This window comes from Ursus arctos, unplaced genomic scaffold, assembly GCF_023065955.2.
Source record: "Ursus arctos isolate Adak ecotype North America unplaced genomic scaffold, UrsArc2.0 scaffold_7, whole genome shotgun sequence".
NCBI lineage: Eukaryota > Metazoa > Chordata > Mammalia > Carnivora > Ursidae > Ursus > Ursus arctos.
The window spans coordinates 55,024,571-55,042,468 of NW_026623089.1; the positions used below are offsets into that span (position 1 = coordinate 55,024,571).

A 17,898-nucleotide genomic window follows, 5' to 3' on the forward strand; every position below is an offset into this window, starting at 1 on the left:
GTTAAGAATTGCTAAAATTCTAGTTTTCCTAAAAACTGATTTGTTCATGTTTGTTTGTTTTTTAAGATGTTATTCAAGAGAGAAAGCACAAGCGGGGGTGGGGGGGAGGTGGGGCAGAGGAAGAGGGAGAAGCAAACTCCCCACTGAGCAGGGAGTCTGACGTGGGACTCGACCCTAGGACCCTGGGATCATGACCCAAGCTGAAAACAGAAAAATATAAGTGAATATTTAAAAAAAAAATTCACATGCTCTACCAATTGAGCCAGCAAGGTGTCCCTGTACTTTTTATTAAAGACACAAATTTCTTTTCCAGTTTATTTCTCGTTAACTGGCCAAGTTTTTACTCACCAAATACTGATTTCAAGTTTTTATTCTTCAAATTGGTTATGCAACAGTCTTAAGCAAAGTGAATAAGCATCCTATTTGTGACAGTGTTTTAAGCCACCTAATTAAAAGCATTATATAACTATTTGAAATTGAAACTGACAGTATTTATAAAAACTTCTTGTCACAAATATAGCTTCCTAAACTATGAGCAATCCTGTCCTCAATGATAAATCTGACAATGATATTTGAGAGTAGAAGTATTTTAATCATTCCAAGAGCAAGCTCGGTATCATTTCAAATTCTTTATTATACATCATGGTTGCACAATTTGAGGCTGGTTAAATACAACTGGTTTTCAAAATTTCTTCGAATAGTTTCTAGATTACTACATGCAAGTGACCATGAAAATATTTGGCATTTTTAAATTCTGAAACTCTGAGCAGGCACTTACATGAAGGAAAACATTACCATTCACAGATAGCCACATTTAAAACAGATGCTCCAGCACAGGGTACATGGAACCTTTTGCCAGGAAAGAAGTTGGTTACCGACCATTTTATCAAAGTGCCGTAGTAGTAAACAGGTTTAAAGAAATGTAATTCGGGTTACTTAGCTTACTCATAAAGTAAGGTTAACTGACAAGACTTGCGCTGAGGTGTATAAAAAAATATTGGTACAAAAACCAGTGAACCCTAAGTGAAAGTAGTTTCACACAGCAGGCTTCATTTTAGTTCCTTCACCCCATGTTTAGTGTATCTGAGATCAGACCCCATGCATATGAACAGATGACTAAAACCTTCTTTTTGGAACTTTGAACAAATGACTTTAGTGTTAACAAAATTTAAACAGCGTGGGTGAAATTACATTTGAATTTGAACTAGCCAAAGTTCCAGTTTAACAAACATGAAATTGTCCAGATGTAGATAACCACATGCTTCACAGGTCCTCCTGAGTTCCCCATCCTCAAATTTTCCCCTGGAAAGGGAAGAGAGCATTTGTGAAGTCAAGAAAATTATATTTGTATGTATGCGGTAAAAATATGCCTTAATTTAAAAAAAAGTAGTTACAGAAAAGTTATATAGTTTTAACAAATTCTAAAATGCCAACAGAGAGTCAACTCTACGTTGCAGAAAACATACAGTGGTACCTGCTGGACAGTGGTAGTGAAATAGTTACTTAATATGGCAAAAAAAGAAAGAAAGAAAGAAAGAAAGAAAAGAAAGAAGAGAAAGGAAGGAGGAAGGGAAGGAGGAAGGGAGGGAAGAAGGGATGGAAAGAAGGAGGGAGGGAGGAAGGGATGGAAGGAAGGAGGGAGGGAGGGAAGGAAGAAGGGAGGGAGGGAGGAAGGGGAAAGCTAGCAGGCCACAATGACATGCCACATAATCTCAGGGAAAAATTTTAACATTCACACCACAGAAGACTTCAAAGAGGATACAATTCAGGAAGCCATGGAATGGCAGAATCAAAAGCACCTACAGTGAAACACTCCATATGTATTTCTCAAATACACCTATAGAAACATAAACGTATTTCTCAAAAATATTGAGATACCATGTTTTAAATCTTTGCAGGATGTAAGGCCCACTCAATTTCTCTATTTTTATTTGAACACAAAATATTTAATTTTTTGCATGTAGAGAATAAGAGGTAATTATTAGCATGAAAAAGGAGAAAAGTATTTATAATCAACATTACGAAGAAAAGCAAAATTACAAATACCAGCCTACTCACATGAAAATCTTTAATGTTTATGTTTATGCATATCTGAGTACTTATTATCAGGTCAAAGTGTGCAGTAAAAAAAAAAAAAGGAAAAAACGGCAGCTTAGGAAAGTTCCAGTGTTTCAAAGAAAGCGCTTTTTTTTAATGTATATACATGAAGAACATTTAGTTGTATCATAAAATAAATGCAGCACTGTAAGATAAAGGAAGACTATCATAAATGGAGTTTTGGCCTTTCCCCCCCTACAAGCTGCAACCATCTTTAACCTGCTGAACTTGATATAGGAGGTTTTTGTTTTTCTTTTTTTCTCCTATTCAGTTCACATTTCAGGCTGTTCAGCAGATGCCTGTGATTCTGGTGATTCAAATCGCTGGTGAAAGTTTGTTCTCTGTTTCCTCAATTTTTCAGGAGCTTTTCGCCATAAAATGATCTCCTAGTAAAACAAATGCAAGACATCAACAAATTAATATTCTCATATTATGCCTTAAATTTTCACCATGGAAATAATGCCCCTTCAATTTAACTATAACAAAATGAAATTCTTCCCAACAAAAGTTGTTCTCTTTGCTGAATGACCTACTTTCTTCCAATTCTAATCGTGGACCCCTCCCTCTGCCTACCCTCCTCCCCTCTCATCAGCACCTATGCACACCACCACCACCAATCCAATCTGGTGCAAGATTCTAGCTACTACTGCTTTCATAATTCCTAAAATCTGTCCTTAGTTTGCTATTTTGCCCCTATTCAAGTTTAAACCTTTGTCACTTCAACCTTAGACCCTAAAAGCACTGTTGGTAGATGGCTCTGCCTCCAGTGCCTGAGGCCCCTTTCTAACCTATCCTTCCAATCATTACCAGAGTAGTCTAAAACACTGCTTGGATTGCACTTCAGTAGTTCTCAGCACCTCTAGGATAAATCTCAAACCAGGCATTCAAGATCCTTCATAACCTTTATCCAATTTACCCACATCACTCTGTTCCGCCACCAGGCAAACAGTTAACTTCCTGCTCCCAATGCACTCCAAATAAACTTGCCCTACAATTTCTCCTATATATGCTTCAAATACTTATTCCTCTGCCTATCCAAATCTTGTTCCAACCAATCCATCCTGAAATCTCTTTTAAATTCCTAAAATTTAAAAAAAAATTCTAAATTTGCTTTACAAAGCCACGACAGGCTGTTGATGTTGGTGACCAAACATCCAACTGAATGCCTGTGGGAAGCGATGTATTCACGCAACAGGGCTACAATGTGTGACTGATTTGGGAACTGTAAAGTTTTTATCATCTATTAATCTACCTTTTCTGGGGGGGGGAGAAGGGGCAGAGGGAGAAAGAGAATCCCAAACAGGCTCTACACCCAGTGCAGAGTCCAATGCGGGGCTTGATCTCATGACCCTGAGATCATGACCTGAGCTGAAATCAAGAGTCAGGCACTTAACCGACTGAGCCACCCAGGCGCCCCTATAAAATCTATCTTGAGTTACAAATTACCTATGTTTAATTTTACAGCATTATGGCAATATCAGCAGAAAAGGTTTTCTCTCTTCTAAGTTATTGTCAAACTGTAAGTTTTCTGTTAATTAGCTTTTATAATTTTTCTCTTTCCACATATATGCAATGTAAGGACCTTGAGGACAAACTATGTTTATAAAAGGTAGTTTTTGTATTCTTCGCAATACTCAGTGCGGAATAATTTCTAATTTAGTTCTGAGTACTCAACTGACATTCAAATATTTATTAATCTGATTCATAATACAAAAGACCATTCCAATCAGAATCTTCATTGAAAATTCACCAAGGCTTTTGATTTTCAAATGAGAACTAGTTTTATGATAAACATTTTATATAAAAAAAGTATTAGATATGGGTCACCTCAGGTAAATTTACAACAGAATGGAAAGCCAGAATCCATCAAGTTACTGAAATCATCCAAAGTGATAACGGAAATCTACCTTTGTTGATCAAGGAAAGATAGTCAAGACACTACTGAATGAAAAACCAAATTAAAGAACACACATATGATCTAAATACACATATACAAGTTTGTCTGCAAAACTAATCACAATGGCGGTGGAATTTTTGTTGACCTGTTCTTTATTGCCTGATATTTTTAACAAACAGTAGGTATTATTTTTATTAAAAAAAAAAAAAAAAAAACTTCAGAAGAAAAATAAAAGCTCTGCCAAATTACAGCCCGTTCTGGAGTCCTGCAGAATGACAGGGAAGAGATCTATCACAACACTATTCCATTCACACCTACTTCCTTATCATAGAAACTCCCACGGCTCAGTACTGTAAAGCTTAGAAAAAGGAGTGCTTTCCAGGTGATTTAGAACTGCCATAGAACAAAACATCAGCCTTGGTGGCACCATACCTGCTGCTTGAAGTACCTTCTGTCTTCCTCATCAACAAGGACTAGATTCAAAAAGTACCTTACTGAAAATTTTTTGTTCACATCTCTCATTGTTGGAGTTGGGTCATATCCCGCTAAAAATAGTCTTATTGGAATTGATTCACCTGAAAGAAAAGCAATTTCCATTTAATTCTAAAGATGATTAGATATGGTCACATAACATCTTTAGAACTAAGCATTATAGAGAAGACACTAACACTTTAGTTCTTCACGAGATGGCAGCCTAACAAAAAACTTATTTATTTTTTTAAAGATTTTATTTGTCAGAGAAAGAGAGAGAGAGAGAACAAGCAAGGGGAGCAGCAGGCAGATTCCCTGCTGAGCAAAGAGCCAGATGCAGGACTTGATCCCAGGACCCTGGGATTATGACCTGAGCTGAAGGCAGACCCTTAACCGACTGAACCACCCAGCCATCCCATCATAACAAAAACTTTACACCAGGGTTTCTCAGCCTTGGCACTACTGCCATTTTGGGCCTGATAATTCTTTGTTGTGAGTAAGGTCCTATGCCCTACAGGAAGTTTTGAAGCACCCCTGGCCTCTATTCACTAGGTATCGGCAGCATTCCCCAAGGGTGGCAACCAAAAATAACTCCGGGCAACAGCAAATGTCCAGGGGATGGTAGGGGGAACAAAACCGCCCCTAGATGAGAGTCTAGAGTCAGAATGCCTGGATTCAGATGACAACTCTACAACTAACTGGCTGTGGGACCTTGGCCAAGTCACTTAACCATTCTGTTTCAAGTTCCTTATCTGTGAAATGGAGAGTAGCAATAATATCCATCTTGTAGAGATTTGTAAGGACTATATGAGTTAATATACGTAAAAAGCTTAGAATAGTGCTAGCAGATAAGTGCTGTTTTAGTAGTTTTGTTACTCCTTCATGAAGTTTTCATAATTTCTAATCATGTATATAAGTTCTTCAATACTTATTAACTAATTCATCCAAAGCAACAAATACGTTCTGAATGGTTATTCTTTGTTACCAAAAAGACTACTATTCAGATTCTTGTGGCTTCTTCCTAAGGGTAACTATTTGCATATTCTGTTTTGAATCTTTTGTATGTAATACTTTTCTTGTGCACATCCATTTCCTGAAAGATATATGACCCGTTACTTTACATAAAACTTTGTGGCTGCTGAAATTTTACAAAGTAATGTTGCATAACAGGAGTGTACACACACACACACACACACACACACACACACACACACGTCTTGAAGTTAGAAAGACCACGGGGCGCCTGGGTGGCTCCGTCCTTAAGCGTCTGCCTTCGGCTCAGGGCATGATCCTGGGATCAAGCCCCACATCAGGCTCCTCCGCTAGGTACCTGCTTCTCCCTCTCCCACTCCCCCTGCTTGTGTTCCCTCTCTCACTGGCTGTCTCTCTGTCAAATAAATAACATAAAATCTTTAAAAAAAAAAAAAAAGACCTGGCTCCAACACCAATTCTGCAATGATTAGCTATTAAAGGAAACCAGATTATGTCACCACAAAATCTGCCTCTTTGACATAAAAATTATTTTGAGCTGAAGGCAATTAAGCAGCAGCAAAGAGCAGAAAAGGCTCCCCATCTTCTGCCTAAAGGCAGGCTATAAATTCTCCCTTTAATGAAGATAGTCTCATCAGCCCAGGGATGGCTGATCAGGAATCAGCAAATAAACCTTTTTCCATTTGTTTCCTCCCTTAGATTTATTTACCTTCACACAGCTTGCCACACCTCTGGAAGCCTGCAACTACTTTCCTTTGTCCGGCTAGATCTCGAAAATTATTGTTCTTTTGAAGATGCTATATACGCTGAAAATCTAAGCCCTGTTTTGAATTATTTTTTCTTGAGATTTTTCCCACATGATGTGCACTGCACGCATTAATAAACTTTTTTCCCCTTTATTAATCTATCCTTCTGAGAGTCCCAGCTGAAAATCTAAGATGGGTAAAGTTCTGCCTCTCCTACACTTTACCATTAACAAGTTTTTTAACCTCTTGTATCTCAGTTTAATCTGCAGAATAAGAGATACGTAGTACAATGCCTCATCTATAGTTGGCACTCAGTAAATGATAGCTACTTTTTGAAATAATTACTAACAGAGTAAGAAAAAGCCAAAGATATAATGTAAAATGATAAATACTGGGGCACCTGGCTGGCTCAGTCAGTAGAGCATGTGACTTTTTTTTTTTTTTTTTACGATTTTATTTATTTGACACAGAGAGAGAGAGAACGCGCACGCGCGCACCCGCACACAAGCAGGGAGAGTGGCAGGCAGAGAGAGGGGGAGAAGCAGGCTCCCCACTGAGCAGAGAACCTGACATTGGTCTGGATCCTGGAACCCTGGGATCATGACTTGAGCCAAAGGCAGACGCTTAACTGACTGAACCACCCAGGCACCCTGAGCAAGTGACTCTTGATCTCAGGGTTATAAATCTGAGCCCCATGTTGGGTATAGAGAGTACTCAAAAAAAAATTAAAAATCTTTAAAAAAGTAAAATTATAAATTCTGGCTTCATTATCTTGGATACTGAAGATAATAATGGAACTGCTTGTTTTCTTGGGGACAAGAAATCCCACAGAAATTAATGCTCAACTATACAGCGCCTTGTATTCAGCATGAGAAAAAGGCTTACCAAGATAAACTATCATAACAGAAGACAATCAAAATATTACAAATTCAGAACTAAAGAAGAAATAATATATAAATGTCTCTTCTAAATACTAAATTTAAAATTTTCTTTCTTTCTTTTTTTAAAGTAGGCTCCATGCTCAGCACGGAGCCCAGTGCCAGCCTTGAACTCACAACCCTGAGATCAAGACCTGAGCTGGGATCAAGAGACAGAGGCTTAACCAACGGAGCCATCCAGGCGTCCCTAAATACTAAAATTAAAACTGAGTAAAAAATTAAACCTTATCTCAGACTAGGAAGTACTCTTACAGTTTTTTAGTATCTATACAAAGATGATCTTAAAAACACTGTTAGAATCATTTAAGAATTCACAGATACTTTTACACTGCAAAAATACTTTCAAACTAAACTGCTATGAACACTGCCGTTTGTACTACCTATCACACAAAAGAAGTAAATGAAAAGTATGTTACCTTTTACTGGTGCACCATCCATTATTTCATATTTAGCAATTGTTTCTGTTTCTGTGGTGGTACTGGGTCCTAGCACAATAATGTAAATGACATTAAAAAAAAGAATGTAAATGACATTAAGTTAAATATTTCCAGAATATAATTTCCAACCTCGTATCTTATTTTCCAACTACATTATTTTAGTAAATTTATCTTCCCATTTTGTGAAAATCATTCTATTTCTTGATACACACCTAACATACTTATCACTTGACTGAACGTTTCACTCTCTTACCAAATATATAGTTCAGAAAGAATCTTCTCCATTGAGTTCCTTCTTTCTAGTATCTACTAAAACAGAAACTAGCAATACACGTAAGAAATAACCACTGTCATGCTAGTTTTCTCTGCAACACCCAAAATGTCTTCTTTCAGAGTTAGTTAACTCTAACATGGAGAAAACATCAAACTGAGTACTGGACTGACATAGTTCTTTTAAATTTCGGTGTTCATCTTCTAAGAGATTATCTGACCCCAGACATCTGTAAAAAGTCAATGATATGAGAAATAAAAAAAGTATACCAAAACATACATTAATGATCCCAATGTTGTAAAATATATAATATGCAAAGACAATTAAACTCTGTTCTGAATGATGAGTACAGATTATTTTTTATTTAAACTTTTCTAGAATCAGCAACATTTTTAACCAAAAAAAATGTTTAACTAATTTCCTTTTAAACAAGAAAAAAGAATCTGACATTTGATTTTAATATCTTTAAATCACTTAAACTTTTATTAGCAGGTGAAAATGGAGAATAAGAAATCACAGATGTTTCTAATTATGTTTCCAATGATAAATTCTTAAAACGTGTTGCCTAAAATTATTTTCAGCAAAAATCCAACAAATGAGACAAATTAAATCTACACACTAATTAAAATTAAAAAGCAATTATAAATAATTCTGGGGCAACTAGTCATCTGGAAAAAACTAAAGTTGAATCCATAACAAGACAAATTCAAAGAAATTAAAAGTTTAAACAAAATCCCCAAAGTATATTATTTTAGGAGAATCAAGCACAATTACTTTTAGAACATCAGTGTGAAAAAGGCATTTCTGTGGCACAAAACCTAGAGTCTATAAAAGGAAAAACTGGTAAATTTGATTACACAAACAAAAAGAACTTCTACATGGCAAAAACCATAGTAAGCAAGACAAACTGGGGAAATTTTTGCTGCGTTTATTTTTTTTTATGTTTTTTTATTATATTATGTTAGTCACCATACAGTACATCCCTGGTTTCTGATGTAAAGTTCGATAATTCATTAGTTGCGTATAACACCCAGTGCACCATGCAATACGTGCCCTCCTTACTACCCATCACCAGCCTATCCCATTCCCCCACCCCTCTCCCCTCTGAAGCCCTCAGCTTGTTTCTCAGAGTCCATAGTCTCTCATGCTTCATTCCCCCTTCTGATTACCCCCCACTTTCTTTATTCCTTTCTTCCCCTACCGATCTTCCTAGTTCTTATGTTCCATAGATGAGAGAAATCATATGATAATTGTCTTTCTCTGCTTGACTTATTTCACTTGTGGCATTATCTCCTCCAGTGGCATCCATGTTGCAGCAAATGTTGAGAACTCGTTCTTTCTGATAGCTGAGTAATATTCCATTGTATATATGGACCACACCTTCTTAATCCAGTCATCTCTTGAAGGGCATCTCGGTTCCTTCCACGATTTAGCTATTGTGGACAATGCTGCTATGAACATTGGGGTGCATATGGCCCTTCTCTTCACTACGTCTGTATCTTTGGGGTAAACACCCAGTAGTGCAATGGCTGGGTCATAGGGTAGCTCAATTTTTAACTTTTGTTAAAAGTTTTCCAGAGTGGCTATACCAACTTGTATTCTGACCAAAAATGTAGGAGGGATCCCCTTTCTCCACATCCTCTCCAGCAATTGTTCTTTCTTGCCTTGTCAATTTTTGCCATTCTAACTGGCGTAAGGTGGTATCTTAGTGTAGTTTTGATTTGAATTTCCCTGATGGCTAATGATTTTGAACATTTTTTCATGTGTCTGTTAGCCATTTGTATGTCATCATTGGAAAAGTGTCTGTTCATATCTTCTGCCCATTTTATGATTTATTTGTTTCTTGCGTATTGAGTTTGAGAAGTTCTTTGTAGATCTTGGATACCAGTCTTTTATCTGTAGCATCATTTGCAAATATATCCTCCCATTCCATGGGCTGCCTCTTAGTTTTTTTGACTGTTTCCTTGACTGTGCAGAAGCTTTTTATCTTGATGAAGTCCCACAAGTTCATTTTATCTTTTGTTTCTCTTGCCTTTGAAGATGGGTCATGAAAAAGGTTGCTTTGGACAATGTCATAGAGGTTGCTGCCTACGTTCTCCTCTAGGATTTGATGGATTCCTGTCTCACATCAAGGACTTTCGTCCATTTGGAGTTTATCTTTGTGTATGGTGTGAGAGAGTGGTCAAGTTTCATTCTTTTGCATGTAGCTGTCCAATTTTCCCAGCACCATTTATTGAAGAGACTGTCTTTTTTCCACCAGATGTTTTTTCCTGCTTTATCAAAGATTAGTTGCCCAAAGAGCCGAGGGTCCATTTCTGGGCTCTCTATTCTGTTCCATTGGTCTATGTGTCTGTTTTTGTGCCAGTACCATGCTGTCTTTGTGATCACAGCTTTGTAGTATAGCTCGAAATCCGGCATTGTGACGCCCCCAGCTTTGTTTTTCCTTTTCAACAGTTCCTTGGCGATTCGGGGCCTTTTCTGGTTCCATACAAATTTAAGGACTATTTGTTCCAGTTCTTTGAAAAATGTCATTGGTATTTTGATCGAGATAGCATTGAAAGTGTAGATTGCTCTGGGTAGCATGGACATTTTAATTATGTTAATTCTTCCGATCCATGAGCATGGAATATCTTTCCATCTTTTTGTGTCTTCTTCAATGTCTTTCAAGAGTGATTTATAGCTTCTAGAATATAGGTCCTTTACGTCTCTGGTTAAGTTAATTCCAAGGTAACGTATGGTTTTTGGTGCTATTATAAATGGGATGGATTCCCTAATTTCTCTTTCTTCAGTCTCATTATTCGTGTATAGAAATGCAACTGATTTCTGAGCTTTGATTTTGTATCCCGCCACATTACTGAATTGCTCTCTAACTTCTAATACTTTGGGAGTAGATTTTTCTGGGTTTTCCATATAGAGTATCATGTCATCTGCGAAGAGAGACAGTTTGACTTCTTCTTTGCCAATTTGGATACGTTTTATCCCTTTTTGTTGTCTGATTGCTGTTGCAAGGACTTCTAGTACTATGTTGAATAATAGTGGCAAGAGTGGGCATCCTTGTCATGTTCCTGATCTTAAGGGAAAGGCTTTCGGCTTTTCCCCATTGAGAATGATATTTGCTGTAGGCTTTTCATAGATGGTTTTTATGAGATTGAGGAATGTACCCTCTATCCCTACACTCTGAAGGGTTTTAATCAGGAAAGGGTGCTGTATTTTGTCAAATGCTTTTTCTGCATCTATTGAGAGAATCATATGATTTTTGAATTTTTCCTTCTCGATAAAATCTAAGACACTGATAGATTTGCGAATGTTGAACCACCCCTGCATCCCAGGGATGAATCCCACTTGGTCATGATGGATAATCCTTTTAATGTACTGTTGGATTCTATTGGCCAGGATCTTGTTGAGGATTTGGGCGTCCATATTCATTAGGGAAATTGGTCTATAATTCTCCTTTTTGATGGGGTCTTTGCCTGGTTTGGGGATCAAGGTAATATTGGCCTCATAGAATGAGTTTGGTAGCTTTCCTTCTGTTTCTATTTTTAGAAATAGCTGTAGGAGAATAGGTATTATTTCTTCTTTGAATGTTTGATAGAATTCCCCAGGAAAACCGTCTGGGCCTGGAGTTTTGTTTTTTGGAAGGTTGTTTATCACTGATTCAATCTCTTCATAATTAATTGGCCTGTTTAAAAAATCAGTTTCTTCCTGTTTCAGTCTTGGTAGTTTATAGGTTTCCAGGAAGGCCTCCATCTCTCCAGATTGCTTAATTTATTGGCATAGAGCTGTTGATAAAAGTTTCTAATAATCCTTCCAATTTCATTGGTGTTGGTTGTGACCTCTCCTTTTTCATTCATAATTTTATTAATTTGGGTCCTTTCTCTATTCTTTTGGATAAGCTTGCCAGTGGTCTGTCATTTTTATTAATTCTCTCAAAGAACCAGCTTCTAGTTCTGTTGATCTGCTCTACTGTACTCCTGGTTTCTAATTCATTGATTTCTGCTCTAATCTTGCTCAACTGCTTCCTCGTGCATGGATTAGGCCTGTCCCTCTGTTGCTGTTCCAGCTTCTTGAGGTGAGAATATAAAAACTGCATTTTAGATTTTTCTATTCTTTTGAGTGAGGCTTGGGTGGCTATGTATTTCCCCCTTAGGACTGCCTTTGCAGTATCCCATGTTTTGGACCGTTGTGTTTTCATTCTCGTTGGTCTCCATAAATTGTTTAAATTGATTTTTGATTTCCTGGTTTATTGAATCATTCCTGAGCAGGATGGTTCTTAGTCTCCAAGTGTTTGAGTTTCTTCCAAATTTTTCCTTGTGGTTGAGTTCCAATTTCAAAGTGTTGTGGTCTGAGCATATGCAGGGAATAATTTCAGTCTTTTGGTATCGGTTGAGACCTGTTTTGTGACCCAGAACATGGTCTATTCTTGAGAATGTTCCATGGGCATTAGAATAGAATGAGTAATCTTTGGTTCTTGGGTGTAATGTTCTATATATATCTATGAGGTCCAACTCGTCGAGTATGGCATTCAAAGCCCTTGTTTCTTTGCCGATTTTCTGCATGGATGCTCTATTTCTGATAGTGGAGTGTTGAGGTCCCCTACTATTAACGTACTTTTATTTATATGTCTCTTTATTCTGGTTAAGAGTTGGCTTGTGTATCTTGCTGCTCCCCTGTTGGGGGCATATGTATTTATAATTGTCATATCCACTTGTTGGATACATCCTTTAAGAATAATATAGTGCCCTTCTGTGTCTCTAACTATAGTCTTTAGTTTAAAATCCAATCTGTCTGATAACAGAATTGCTACCCCAGCTTTCTTTTGAGGTCCATTGGCGTGAAAGATGGTATTCCATCCCTTGACTTTCAGTCCGAATGTATCTTTAGGTTCAAAATGAGTCTCTTGTAGACAGCAAATGGATGGGTCATGTCTTTTTATCCAATCTGCAACCCTGTGGCGTTTATGGGAGCATTTAGGCCATTTACATTGAGACTGATTATTGAGAGAGATGATTTTAATGATGCCATGTTGCCAGTAAAGTCTTTGTTTGTATTGGCTGTGACTTTCTGTTCTGTATCACTCTTGGGGACTTTTTACCTTTATAGAACCCCCCCTTAATATCTCCTGTAGGGATGGTTTCATGGTTACAAAATTGGTCAATGACTGGCGATTCTGGAAGGTCTTTATTTCTCCATCAATTCTGAATGACAGCCTTGCTGGATAAAGGATCCTTGGCTGCATGTTTTTCTGTGAAAGAGCTTTAAAAATGCCCCCCCAACCCTTCCTCTCATTCCAGGTCTGTGTAGACAGGTCTGACATAATTCTGATACCTTTGCCTTGGTATGTGAGAAATTTCTTTTCCCTGGCCGCTTTCTATCCTTGGATCTAATATTTGCGAATTGCACTATGACGTGACGTGGTGTAGGTTTGTCGTGGTTGAGCTTGGGAGGGGTCCTCTCTGCCTCTTGGATACGAATGTTTGTTTCCCTTACTAGATTAGGGAAGTTTTCAGCTACAATTTGTTCAAATATCTCTTCTAGACCTCTGTTTTTCTCCACCACCTCGGGGATGCCGATGATTCTGACATTGGAACGTTTCATTGAGTCAGTAATCTCCCGTAACCTACATTCTTGAGCATGGATTTTTTTGAGTCCAGATTCTATTTTAGCTTTCTCTTCTACTAACCCATCCTCCAATTCGCTGATACGTTCTTCTGCCTCATTTACCCTGGCCGTCAGAGCCTCTAGTTTTGACTGCATTTGGCTCATAGAATTTTTAACTTCTGCCAGATTTGCTTTCATTTCCGCCCTAGAGATTCTATATTCTCATTAACATTTTCGTTAATACTTTTTTCAAGTCTACACATCATCTTGACCATTGTTACTCTGAACTCCATTTCTAATAATTTGGTTATATCCATATCCATTAGTTCTGTGGCAGAGGCCACAGACTCATTGTCTTTTCTTTGCTGGGGGGGATTTCTCCTTCTCGTCATTCTGATGAGGAGAGGTTGCAGGGTTGTCCAGAGCCCAAATTATTGACCGCGACCCAGGCCGTGCACCTTTGTTTTATAGGGATCTTAGGGATGTGGGCTTCTTGATGTTTCAGCCTGCCTTCTGGGGGAGGGGCCTGCCGCACTGATACTCAGGCAACCCTGTTTGGGTAGAGTCTCCCTGTCCCCTGCAAGGGGGGATGGGGATGGGCACACTGTGAGCCGGTGTTTCCAGGCTTTTGTTCTCTGGTGGCTTTCCCTGGCGGTTTGCTGTGCCTCTTCTGAGAGTCAGAGCAGCAGTGGCCGAATCTCAGCCTCTGTCTCAGAACAGAGGGATCGTGGACCGTTCTCCACTGATGTTCTGGCCACTTTAACTCTGTTTCTGTTGGTACTGCTCAAGCCTGCAGCGTCCCAGCATGTGCACCCCACACCCAGTGTCCCAGCCCTCACTTCCAGGGCCTGCGTGTCTCTCTAACAGGCGTGTCTCTCTAACACCGCCAGCCGCCAGCTGCCCCCCGTGCGCTCCCGGAGCTCCCGGTCTCAGTCTGTTTCCAGTGAGCACACCAGAGCTCCGGTTTTCAGTCTGGTCGCACGCGTTCCCCAGCCCACGGTTTCAGTCTGCTCTCTAGCGGATGCCGGTCCACGAGTCCGCCCACTCCGCCGTGCAGGTGGCTACCGCTTCCCGGCGCCCAAACGCAGCGGCTCCCTCCCCCTTCCGTTTATCTTCCGATATCTGTGCACGGTTTCACGGCTCCCCGCTTCGTACCTCAATACTCAGCGGTGGAGATGTTCATTTGTAGAGATCCAGATGTATCTTCCTGCGTCTCAGGCTGATTCCGTGGATGTTCAGGATGGTCTGGTACCTATCCAGCTCGACTCAGGGGACCGGCTGAAAAAGGGGTCCCCTACTCCTCCGCCATCTTAACTCCTCCCCCGTTTGTTTATTTTCAAAGACTTTATTTATTTGACAGAGAGAGCAAGCAAGAGAGCACAAGCAGGGAGACCAGTAGAGGGAAAGGGGGAAGCAGGGTGCTCAACGCGAGGCTGGATCCCAGGACCCCGGGATCATGACCCAAGCTGAAGGCAGATGCTTAATCAACTGAGTCACCCAAGTGCCTCTTTTGCTGCTTTTAATACAGAAAAAGGAACTGATTTCCCTAATATATAAGGAGTTTCTACAAATCAGTAAGAAAAGACTAATAATCCAATGGAGATGGAACATAGGATATGGATAGGCAGTGTGTACAGAAAAGAAATACAAATAGCTTTTAAACACATGAAATGATACTTACCTTCATTCGGAATGAGAAAACTAAATTAAAACTACAACAAGGAACTTTCTTCCCCTACCCATCAGATCAGCTAAAAAGTTTCTAATGCTGTATTGATAAGAATAGGAAGAAAAGGGGCGCCTGGGTGTCTTAGTTAAGCGTCTGCTTTCAGACCAGGTCATGATCCCAGAGTCCTCATCAGACTCCCAGTAGGGAGTCTGCTTCTCCCTCTCCCTCTGCCCCTTCCCCCTGCTCATGCTCTCTCTCTCACTCAAATAAATACATAAAATCTTAAAAAAAAAAAAAGAGTAAGAGGAAAAAGAGGCATTCTTCTACATTCCTTGCTGATATTAATACAAATTGGTACAACCCATAAAGAGGACAAACTGATATGTATCAAAATTACAAATGAATACACTCTTTTGAAATAACAATTGTACTTTTAATATTTTTAACTCACACACACACCTACCTGCACACATGCAAAATGACATTATTAAGTGAATCACTGTTTGGAATAGCAAGTGAGTAGAAACAACCTGTAGCAGACTGGTTAAATTCTAGTATATGCATAGAAAGGAATACTATAAAAAAGATGATGAAGCACTCTACACATTGATACGGAAAGATCTCTATGATATATTAAGCGAAAAAGCAAAATATATATTGTACATACACATTTAACTTAAAAGCAGGGGGAAGGGTATAATATAGAGATAGTTATTGCATACATATAAATATCAAGAAGCATTTTAAAACATAAACATATGACCTATGAGTAGCTGGAGTACACAAATAGGATACTTTTTACTATAGTCTTTTATACTTGATTTTTGAACGATGTGAATTTAAAACCTATTCAAAAATTAATTTTTAAAAAAGCATAAATATTATGCAATATTAAGTATCAAAGTTAGTATCTAATATGTGTATGTATTATATATCTAAACAATATTTTAAGATTCAAAAAATTTTAAAACAGGAATTTTAATTCAAATACTCTTTTTGACTTACCAATTCCTGTGATCTCTTTTTTGATCAGTTGCAACTCCATATGTTGGATTTTTATTCTTACTAATAAAAAGTAAATTTTTCCAACAATCACATCCTTTAGATGATACCTTTGGGGAAAGAACATAACTCATTTACCAAATATCAGTTTAAAAAAACAAAAAAAAAAGGGGCACCTGAGTGGCGCAGTCAGTTAAGCCTCTGACTCTTAGTTTCGAATCAGGTTGCAATCTCAGGGTCTTGAGACTGAGCCCCACGTTGGGCTCTACGCTCAGTGTGGAGTCTGCTTTGGATTCTCTCTCCTTCTCCCTCTGCCCCTCCCACTCATGCTCTCTTCCTCTGTCTATAAAATAAATAAATAAATCTTAAAAAGAGTGAAACAGACATCTTTATGACAGTAACTATTTAAGAATACCATTTTGGGGGCAGCTGGGTAGCTCAGTTGGTTAAGCATCTGCCTTCAGTTCAAGTCATGATCTCAGGGTCCTGGGATCGAGCCCTGCGTCCAGCTCCCCATTCAGTGGGGAGTCTGGTTGTTCCTCACACTCTGTCCCTCCCCCTGCTCATGCTCTCTGTCTCTCAAATAAATAAATTTAAAAATACCATTTTGACTATTCATATTACTTAATGTTCTTTTTTTTTTTTTTTCAAAAAAGTATTCACCATTTTACTATAAAAATAGGAATCAAGATTTTACTTGGCTATCAATATACCTCAAAGGGGAGAATTAGCCTGATTAACTTTACTTAGAGGTTAGTCCTTTACTTAAGGGTACTTTACTTAGAGGTAAGTTTCCAAAGAATTTAAGCACAGAAAATTAAGACTGTTATGCTTGCAATATTTATTTGGTGTATAAAGATGTTTCTGAACATTAAAACTCTATACAAGAGTTTAGTGTCCTTATTACTCTAAGTGCTAGAACAGTGCAGCCACCAAAGCACTTGCCCACAAAGAGAGACTCCACAGGTTGAGTTTGTTGCTATGATATCTAGTCATCAAAGTCCTTTCCCATGTACTCTGAAATGACATGCCAATAAACCCAGAAATTACTACAATCCCCAGAGGGCTTTTTAACCTTCTTCCAGGTTTTAATCTCAAAATAATATTCCAGGAGTTGATCAAAGTAATTATGCCGGCCTGAAGGGAGGCTTCCAGTGACAAGCATTTAGGTCCTAAACAATTTGACAATTTTATTAACAATATAATTTAAGACTCTGAAGGCATGCTTATATCCATTTTTAGGGATATAAACTGGTGAGTGACAACTAATAAAAGTCATGTAACAGAAGAGTACACAGGAAGGGGATAAAAGAACATATATCCATTTCTTCAACAAATAAACTTTAGTGGAAAAAAGTAGGAGGGAAACTTATAAATTAAAAGAAATTTAAGAGTCAAACAACCAAATGCAATGTGTCCGGATGCCCTGGATTCCAACAAATATTGTTTGGATACTGATGTGAATAACATGCGTGTGGGGGGAGAAAAGACATTTTATGAGCCAATCAGGGAAACATGAACATTGACTGTATATGTACAGGTATTAGGAAATTATTAATATTTTAGATATAACAGTATTATATTTAAAATGATACACAAGTTTTATGGACGAAATTCTATGTCTGGAATTGGCTTCAATATTATCTATTGGGAGTGTGGGGGCTGGATCCAGATAAAACAGATCTGACTGTGTACTGACAAGTGCTGGAACTGGGCATTGGGTACCTGAGGATTCACTGTATTGTTCATACACTTTGGTCTATGCTTGAATTTTTCCATAAT

The 17,898-nt window shown here is 38.3% G+C and overlaps 1 protein-coding gene across 2 annotated transcripts in view; it reads right to left on the reverse strand.

The window, feature by feature from the left end:
* Positions 1 to 616: 616 nt before the first annotated feature.
* The window catches only part of VPS26A (VPS26 retromer complex component A), a 36,286-nt gene continuing 19,004 nt past the window's right edge, over positions 617 to 17,898 (reverse strand). For both annotated transcript variants that reach the window (XM_026504357.4, XM_026504358.4), the window contains 4 exons: positions 16,120 to 16,226; positions 7,556 to 7,624; positions 4,427 to 4,569; positions 617 to 2,483 (listed from right to left, as the gene is read on the reverse strand). In XM_026504357.4, the coding sequence (XP_026360142.1) occupies positions 2,370 to 2,483; positions 4,427 to 4,569; positions 7,556 to 7,624; positions 16,120 to 16,226 (433 nt within the window). In that variant the 3' untranslated portion in view covers positions 617 to 2,369. The remainder of the gene's footprint in view (positions 2,484 to 4,426; positions 4,570 to 7,555; positions 7,625 to 16,119; positions 16,227 to 17,898) is intronic.